Below are 8,097 nucleotides of genomic sequence, written 5' to 3'. Positions count from 1 at the left end.
TTCCACTCTCAAACCCCTAGGCAACTCTTCCCCTGACCCTTGTTAACACTAGTCGGGCCTCTTGTAACCATTCCCTCATTCTCTCTGCTGTCTGTAATGCCTGGGGGCGGTGGTAACTCTCCAGCCTCAGTCTCTGGCTACTTACTGTATGTTGGGCCAGTGTTAGGGCCTAAGATGTATTGTGAGTGCGTCCGGGGTCATCAAGTCTGCCCTCCTCTAGAACCTCATGCCTTTCCCTGACCCAGTAAGTCAAGAGAGATGAGAAGGGTCAAATCCTACCTCAGGATCAGACTTAGGGAGAGAAGGAACCTAGTTTGGGGGAGGGGGATCCTGAAGAGTGAAACCACTTCCTGTGTTGTAGCTAGTTCCGGTGTTGACAGAGAAGGGCTGAAGGGGAGGTGGGGACAGAGGAGCAGTGGGGCAGGCTAAGGGGTTACTGAGGCTCTGGAGATGAGACGGCAGGAATCCGCCCGTCAGGAGCACACTCCACTCCTGCAGCTGGAATTTCTCCCAGTCTCTGTCCTCCCCTGGGGCAAGAGAGGTCAAGCGAGCTGTTTGGGTGGGAAAAAGCGAGGATGGAGGAAGTTGACAGAGATGGGCGGGGCCCGTGGGGGGGCTGACCAACAACCCAGCTTCCTGCTCAGTACCTAGGCATCCAGCCCCCAGCTCACCCCCACCCCTTCCAGACCCCATTCCCCTCAGGAACCCAAGGTTCCAGTCCTCCTCCCAAATTCCAGCCACCCCTCCCCATCAGTGTCTCTCCCCAAGTCCAGGGATGGAGGCTGAAAGACCCCAGGAAGATGGTGAGCAGGTGAGCTGCTGGGTTGCCGGGCTGGGGGACCAACCCAGGGAGAAGGGACATGTGGGGGCCTAGAGCAGAATCCCAGTGAGCAGTGGACTCAGGAGACTTGGGAAAGTTTGGGCGCACCAAGACAGGAACAGACACACAGGGGAAATGGGTCACTGGCCTAGCCCTCCGCGAGCGCATACACACCCCTGACTGGAATGAACATCTCTTGGTATCTATAGAGTCTCCCTCAGGATGATCAGGGCTGGCCCCCTGTGAACTCCACCGCTCGGCCTTGGAGATCTGCACCTCCCTCCCCTCCTCCTCCTGGAACCCGACACACAGGTACCCCCCCTACCCTGTAAGATCTTGACCCCCCATTTCCCAGACTACCCCAGTGTAGGTCCACTAACCATAACACCTGCTGGCTTGCTGGTCCCTACCTAACCCAGTTACCAGCTCACCTGTCCTCTTGCTACTCCATTCTGCCACAGCCTCCGAGTCTGAACCCTCCTCCCTCCTCTCCCATAGCCCTGGGGCCCCGTTCTGGCTCCCTGCTCTCCCTGCAGACTGAGCTCCTTCTGGACCTGGTGGCTGAAGCCCAGTCACGCCGTCTAGAGGAACAGAGGGCCGCCTTCCACACCCCCAAGGTTCCCCCAAGCCTAGCCCCAACCCCACCCCGGCTTCTTGAAGACAAAGAACAGCTCTACAGCACCATACTCAGTCACCAGGTAAGGCACATCCCACCCCACATGCGCCCACGGAGGCAGGAGCCAGGTCTCCTAGCCGGCCTTCACTTGAGCCCTAACTTCTTTCTCCCTACGCATACGTGCTCTAGCCAGCCTCTAGTCCCCCATCCCTATCACAGATTTCCTATCTGCCCTGCACCAACCCTGGCCCCTCTCACCCCAAACCATCACAGGCTACCCATGCCCTTCTCTCCCTCCTTCCATGCCTCTAGTGCCAGCGGATTGAAGCCCAACGGTCCGACCCGCCCCTTCCCCCCGGCGGGCAGGAGCTCCTGGAGTTGCTGCTCAGAGTTCAGGGTGGAGGTCGAATGGAGGACCAAAGATCTCGGCCCCCTACACACACCTGCTGAGGCCTGAGCTCCCAACCAGTCCCTTCTCTCTGGGACTCAAAGCTGGGACACTCCCCGAAGGTCTTCAACCCTGTTTGGCTGGGGTACCAGAGACTGAAGACCCGGCTAAAATTGCACCCACTTTCCCTGGGGACTGGACTTGAGACAAGTACTCTAACCTTGAAGATAAGTAAGGTAGGGTTGGACACAGCTCCCTGAGGCAGTTAAGAGTCTCTCTCCTGAGCTGTCAAGCTACTAAACAGGTTGTGAGGGCTGAGGCCTGTCCCTGCCTAGTGAGAAAAAAGGGAAAAGAGTAAGACGACTGTCCAGCGCTAGCACCCCCCACGCCCGACCCCAAGGCAGAGGGGCGCAGAGGCTGTGAAGCGACCTTAGCACCGCCCCCACCCTACTGCCGAGTCTGTCTGATGTTTTGGTTGTACGAATAAATATAATTCCCCTCTGGACTGAAGACTGGTATCTGGGGGCCGGGTGCGGGGTGCAAGGTGGGTAGGTGAGGCCTGGGGCAGCCGCTCTCCGCGATCTGGCCAGAGGCCAGCTCCCCTCCCTGGCTGGTTAATTACTGGCTCATTAAGCAGCGGCTGGAGACCTCCCTAATCATTTCCCCCAGCCCCCAGTCTCCCGGTTTTAATTAAGTTGAACAAGGAGGGGAGTCATTAGAACAAGAAATATGAACCGAGTTGTCGGAGAACATTCCAGAGGCCGGACTCCGCACCGCCAGGCTCGGAACCCAGGTGGCCGAGCCACCCTCCACCCCACCGCTGGCTCGGCCGGCCCCGGGGCCAACCCTGCCTCTCCACGGCCGCCCCGCCGCTCCCCGCCTCCACCCGCCGCCGCCCGGCCTGCGTCTCCCCGCCCCCGACTCCTCCCCGTTCCTCCTCTCCTCCCCTCCTCTTCCTCCCGCTCCCCTCCCCCAGCCGCCTCCCTCGCTCCCCCTTCTCCCTCCTCCCTCCTCTCGCACACACACCCCCGCTTGGGCCTCCTCTCTCTCTCTCTCCGGCTCCATTTTCTCCGCCGCCGGGGGCCGGGGTCTCCTGTGGGGGTGCCCAGGCGGCACCCCGGCTCTCCCCTTCAGTGCCGGGGTGAACCCCCGAAGGGAGCCGGGAGGCGGGTTGCCGGGCGGGGTTGGGGCGGAGGGAGCAGCGGCCCCAGCGAGTTTGGGGGGGAAGTCACCCGGCGGGGGGAGGGGCGAGCAGGGAGGGGGCCTCAGGGCCCCCCCCCAGCTATGGACGAGCGGCTGCTGGGGCCGCCCCCTCCGGGCGGGGGCCGTGGGGGTCTGGGGCTGGTAGGTGGGGAGCCCGGGGGCCCTGGCGAGCCTCCCGGTGGCGGAGACCCCGGTGGGGGGAGTGGGGGGGTCCCGGGAGGCCGAGGGAAGCAAGACATCGGGGACATTCTGCAACAGATAATGACCATCACCGACCAGAGCCTGGACGAGGCCCAGGCCAAGTGAGTGCCCCCACCCCGGGACCCCGCTCACAGCTCTGAGTCCTCTGCCAGCCCCCCTCCCCCCAGGGCCCTCTCTGGATCTTGCAACTCTTTTCTTTCCTTAGTTCTAGTGTTCTCTCAAAGCTTGCTTTGCTCCTAGGCCCTAAAACCTCCACAGAGGGAACCCCAGGTGGTCTCACTCCCTCCTAACCTTTTGCTGACCCCTACAGTCTACACCGGCCCATCTCCTGGCTCCCAGACTTAGAAACTGTTCTCAGCCAAAGCTGTCCTCCCTAACTATCCGGCTAGCCCACCGCCTTCTCCACGTACGGATCCAGGATCTCCACACATTCCCTTCCGCTGAGGTCGGGGCCTCCAAGAGTCCTGCCTTTCCCTTGCTCAGCCCACACACCATACTGAACTCCCGGGCAGCCGGGCACCCCCTTCCCGGCCCCCTACCGCCTCACACTGACAGGCTCTGCTTCCCCTTCTCCGAAACCTACCTAGTCACCTTTATTTCTTCAGTCAGCTCTAGATCCTTTCTCCATCTTTTTGCTTGAACCATCCTTCTTAGCCTCAGCCCACCCATAGTGACTTTAGCCCCATTGCCTGCACCTTCTGTTTCCCGTGGCCCAGCAGCTTCCAGACACCATGGCAGCCGATCTCAAGAACTTATCTCTCCGACTCCACACTACCCCATTCCCACTTACCCGCCTCACAGATTGTGTCCCCACCTTGCTCCCTGGCGCCCCTCTCCTGCCTGCCGCCTGAACTCTTTTCTCTCCTCCCTTAAGGAAACACGCCCTAAACTGTCACCGAATGAAGCCTGCCCTGTTTAGTGTCCTGTGTGAAATCAAGGAGAAAACTGGTATGTGGGTGCCCCTCTGATTCTCACTTCTGGGAGCAGGGCCTCTCTCTACCTTAGGGCTCAGAGTTTGACAACTTGAAGCCCCGAGGAAAGTGAGCGCCACAGAGGCCTCTTGAATGCGAGTGGGGAAAGGGGCGAAGCCTGGAGCCCTGGGTCTTCGAGGAGTTGAGGGGATCCTTAAGTCCACTTGCCTGCCTGCTAGGCCTTAGCATTCGCAGCTCCCAAGAGGAGGAGCCAGTGGACCCACAGCTGATGCGCCTGGACAACATGCTTCTGGCAGAAGGTGTGGCTGGACCCGAGAAGGGGGGCGGCTCTGCAGCGGCAGCTGCAGCCGCGGCAGCCTCCGGAGGTGGCGTGTCCCCGGATAACTCCATCGAACACTCGGACTATCGAAGCAAGCTTGCCCAAATCCGCCACATCTACCACTCAGAACTGGAGAAGTATGAGCAGGTGAGGAGGAGAGTCGCGAGGGTGAGGTTGGCGAGGGTGAGGTTGGCCCGGAGAGCGAGAAGGGCCCCCCCACCCCCAGACTCTAGAGGGCCCAAGCCGCAGGGCTCCTCCTCGACAGGCTTCCCGCTCCAACAGGCATGCAATGAATTCACAACTCATGTCATGAACCTGCTGAGGGAGCAGAGCCGCACTCGTCCTGTGGCCCCCAAGGAGATGGAGCGCATGGTGAGCATTATCCACCGGAAGTTCAGCGCCATCCAGATGCAGCTGAAGCAGAGCACCTGTGAGGCCGTCATGATCCTGCGCTCTCGATTCCTGGATGCCAGGTGGGGCTCAGGGACCCCTGAGCTTACCCTGGGTACCTGGCTCCCTCCCACGCCTCTCCAAGACCCCTGCCTGGGCTGCCACGTTTTCAGTCACCCACGTGCCCAATGCTTCTCTCTCTCCACAGGCGAAAACGCCGGAACTTCAGCAAACAGGCCACTGAGGTCCTGAATGAATATTTCTACTCCCACCTGAGTAACCCCTACCCTAGTGAGGAAGCCAAAGAGGAGCTCGCCAAGAAGTGCGGCATCACCGTCTCTCAGGTACTCCGGGGGCTTCGGAGACGTTACTGGGAGAGGGGTCCTGGAGAAAGGGTTCCACTTGACCCTCTCCGCCCAACACCGCAGGTTTCCAACTGGTTTGGTAACAAGCGGATCCGCTATAAGAAAAACATCGGGAAGTTCCAAGAGGAGGCAAATATCTATGCTGTGAAGACAGCCGTGTCCGTCGCCCAGGGCGGCCACAGCCGCACCAGCTCTCCAACGCCCCCTTCCTCTGCAGGTACAGCTCACTGCCGCTCTGGCTGGCTGCTTTGCCCATTTGCTGCCTTTGCTTCCACTTTTGTCCATGCAGGACTTTGGGGGGGTGAAAGACCAGGCTAAGACGGGGTGGTGATGTCAAGGGCCTTAAGTGGGTAGCCAGTTCACGTTCACGAATAGCCTGTCCTGAGGGTGGGCCTGTGGATAGTCTGCATATGCTTCCTGAGTGAGCTTTCTGGAAGCCAAGGGTTGGATTTACCTCCTGTCCCTCATCAGGGTGCCCTGTGCTTTTTCTCTGATTCTCTCTCTGCCCTCCCAAGGCTCTGGCGGCTCTTTCAATCTCTCAGGATCCGGAGACATGTTTCTGGGGATGCCCGGGCTCAATGGAGATTCCTACCCTGCTTCCCAGGTCAGAAGGCCCACCTCTTCTTTTCTCTTTCATTGCTGCGTGCATGATGGGGAGGTGGGTATATGTGTGAGACTGCGTATACGGCGATGTCGCTGCACACATAGTGATGTCACGGGGCATGTGGCAATGTCACTGCACATGGCGATATGTGCGGTCAGTTCTCCCATCTTTACGTGGGTTCCAGGGATCAAGCTCAGGTCACCAGGCTTTACTTGACAAACACCTTTATCCACGGAGCTGCACCAACTGGCCCCATCCCCTGCCCCACCCCCAAACACACAAGGCCCCTTCTAAGGCTTCTGTCTGTCATGCTTTTCTTTGTGCCCTGCAGGTGGAATCTCTCCGACACTCGATGGGGCCAGCGAGCTATGGGGATAACATCGGGGGAGGCCAGATATATAGTCCTCGAGAAATGCGGGTGAGTGAGTTGAAGGGCCTTAGTGCCTCCAGCTTTTGGCTCTACCAGGGCAGGAGTGTGCCCCCGCACCCCCCACCCCTACATTGGAGTTTCCCATTCTGACTCTCATTCTCTTACCAGGCCAATGGTGGCTGGCAGGAGGCTGTGACCCCGTCCTCGGTGACATCCCCGACAGAGGGACCAGGAAGTGTTCACTCTGACACCTCCAACTGACCTTGCCCCTCAAGGTCACAGGGTTGGGGGCTCCCACCAGGCAACTCTTGAGGAGGACTCTGGGCACCTAGAGGACTAACCCCACAGAAGCACAAAACAGGGCGATTGGGGTTGTGCCCTCCCCAACTAGACACTCGGTGCTGGGGTGCTGACTACATGGCAGGGAGAGTGGGGTGTCTCCGTTTCTTTTCTCCCCCTCCACGAAAAACAGATACTTATTTCTCAGATATCTCTCTTAAATCTACAACGTAATGCCAATTGTGTTTGGCTTGGGCTCCCCCTACTTCTATTCCCCACCCCACTTGTATACTCTGGAATCTGAAGACGTCAGCCCTGCCCGACCCAGAGATGCCAAAAATGGGGACTCTTGGACAGAGGCCCTGGGACGACACCCCCTCCCCCATGCATCCCCACCTTCTGCCCCTCCAGACGGCTTTATTACCTCATACGCAGCTCATCTTAAACCAATAGAATCGCTCGGTGGACAAGAGTGTCTGACTCAGATATCTACCTCGGAGGGACTTTCTGCTACTTTAGAGAATTGTTGACCAGGTTTTGAAGTTGGACTTTTTTTTTTTTTTTTAGAAAAGAAACCCTGAATCTGTATTTTTTTTTTTTTGTTTGTTTTGTTTTTGTTTTTGTTGGTAGTGGTGATCATTAATTTTTTAATAGTTTGAAGAAGTAGGGTTTGGGGTGTGTATGTGGGTGTGTGTGTGTATGTTTTAAATAAACATGCTGATTTATTTTTGTTTACCCACTCGAGAAGTAAGCGCCAAAGGGGCCTAGTAAGAGAACAGACAGCGCTGGTGGTGGCTATTTGCTCCAGGCCTACCAGTGGGGAAGTGGATTTTGCGGGACACCGTGTCCTCAGCCTGGACACTTAGGTGTTTCTTAGCTTGTGCAGCCAAATCCCTGCTGTATCTGATGTGGATCACGATGCAGCTGTAGCCTCCTGTCTCCCCCCACACCTCCCCAGTAACCTTTGGGCAAGGCTGGACTGAACTCAGTGATTTTTGAAAAAGTCAAAAAGCTTTCGGTTTTGTTTTTTAAACTGTTTGCAGAGTGGAGAAGATCGATCAGGAAGGGGAGTTCTTGCCAAATACGCTAAATACGGGCTGGGTGCTTCTCTACGTGTCTCCGCCAGTTTCCCAGAAATAAGTCTTTCTATTCAGTTCTTAATCTCATGCCAAAATCAAGGGGGTGGGGAGAGGAGGGAGGTCATGCAAAGCCAGGTATGAGGGAAGATTAAAAGTGTCTCATCTCAGCCCGGAACCCTTCTATCTGACCCTTCAGACATCCTCAGGATCTTCCAGACCTGTCACAGTGGGAACCCCTCCCATCAGTGGCCCAGGCGGGCCGGTGGGAGTGTGTGGAGAGGGCGGTGGGAGGGTGCCAGGGGCAGTTTCTCTCCTCACTTGTAAACTTGTAGATTCACAAAAAAAGAAATGGCAGTTTTAAATAAAGAGATTTCTTTTTCCCCTGGGTTTAGTTGAGATTTTTTTTTCAAAAACAAACAAACAAACAAAAAAACCCTATCCCCAAAGAATTATTACAAGGCTCCAACTGGCTCGAGGCCAGTCCCCACTACAAAGATTCACTCAGAAAGACAACAGACCAGGCTGGACCAT

The 8,097-nt window shown here is 57.4% G+C and overlaps 2 protein-coding genes across 3 annotated transcripts; both read left to right on the top strand.

The window, feature by feature from the left end:
* Nucleotides 1-465: 465 nt before the first annotated feature.
* On the top strand, nt 466-2,327 carry Gpsm3 (G-protein signaling modulator 3). Its single transcript, NM_001003974.2, has 4 exons — nt 466-811; nt 1,030-1,132; nt 1,319-1,518; nt 1,749-2,327. Exons 1-4 carry the CDS (start codon nt 776-778, stop codon nt 1,884-1,886), a joined length of 477 nt encoding a protein of 158 aa, NP_001003974.1. The 5' UTR covers nt 466-775; the 3' UTR covers nt 1,887-2,327.
* A 491-nt stretch (nt 2,328-2,818) lies between these two features.
* Pbx2 (PBX homeobox 2) lies at nt 2,819-7,953 on the top strand. 2 transcript variants are annotated; one of them, NM_001002828.2, is given in 9 exon segments: nt 3,025-3,329; nt 4,103-4,176; nt 4,379-4,626; nt 4,762-4,952; nt 5,078-5,213; nt 5,298-5,451; nt 5,750-5,838; nt 6,170-6,256; nt 6,377-7,953. In NM_001002828.2, coding segments are annotated over 9 exon segments (1,293 nt in total). In that variant the 5' UTR covers nt 3,025-3,108; the 3' UTR covers nt 6,470-7,953.
* The last annotated feature ends 144 nt before the right edge of the window (nt 7,954-8,097 follow it).

This window comes from Rattus norvegicus, chromosome 20 (assembly GCF_021556685.1).
Source record: "Rattus norvegicus strain SHRSP/BbbUtx chromosome 20, alternate assembly SHRSP_T2T, whole genome shotgun sequence".
In the NCBI taxonomy this organism is placed as follows: Eukaryota; Metazoa; Chordata; class Mammalia; order Rodentia; family Muridae; genus Rattus; species Rattus norvegicus.
Note: the sequence above shows the minus strand (reverse complement) of the source record. Positions and strands in the feature narration are given on the sequence as shown.

Excerpts from the sequence above, each read along its gene's own strand:
- Gpsm3 (NM_001003974.2), top strand. The coding sequence starts at position 776 with ATGGAGGCTGAAAGACCCCAGGAAGATGGTGAGCAG. Across the intron at positions 1,133-1,318 it reads TCCTGGAACCCGACACACAG|CCCTGGGGCCCCGTTCTGGC; the intron begins GTACCCCCCCTA and ends CCTCTCCCATAG. Across the intron at positions 1,519-1,748 it reads GCACCATACTCAGTCACCAG|TGCCAGCGGATTGAAGCCCA; the intron begins GTAAGGCACATC and ends CCATGCCTCTAG.
- Pbx2 (XM_087597937.1), top strand. The coding sequence starts at position 3,109 with ATGGACGAGCGGCTGCTGGGGCCGCCCCCTCCGGGCGGGGGCCGTGGG. Across the intron at positions 3,330-4,102 it reads CTGGACGAGGCCCAGGCCAA|GAAACACGCCCTAAACTGTC; the intron begins GTGAGTGCCCCC and ends TCCTCCCTTAAG. Across the intron at positions 5,452-5,749 it reads AACGCCCCCTTCCTCTGCAG|GCTCTGGCGGCTCTTTCAAT; the intron begins GTACAGCTCACT and ends TGCCCTCCCAAG.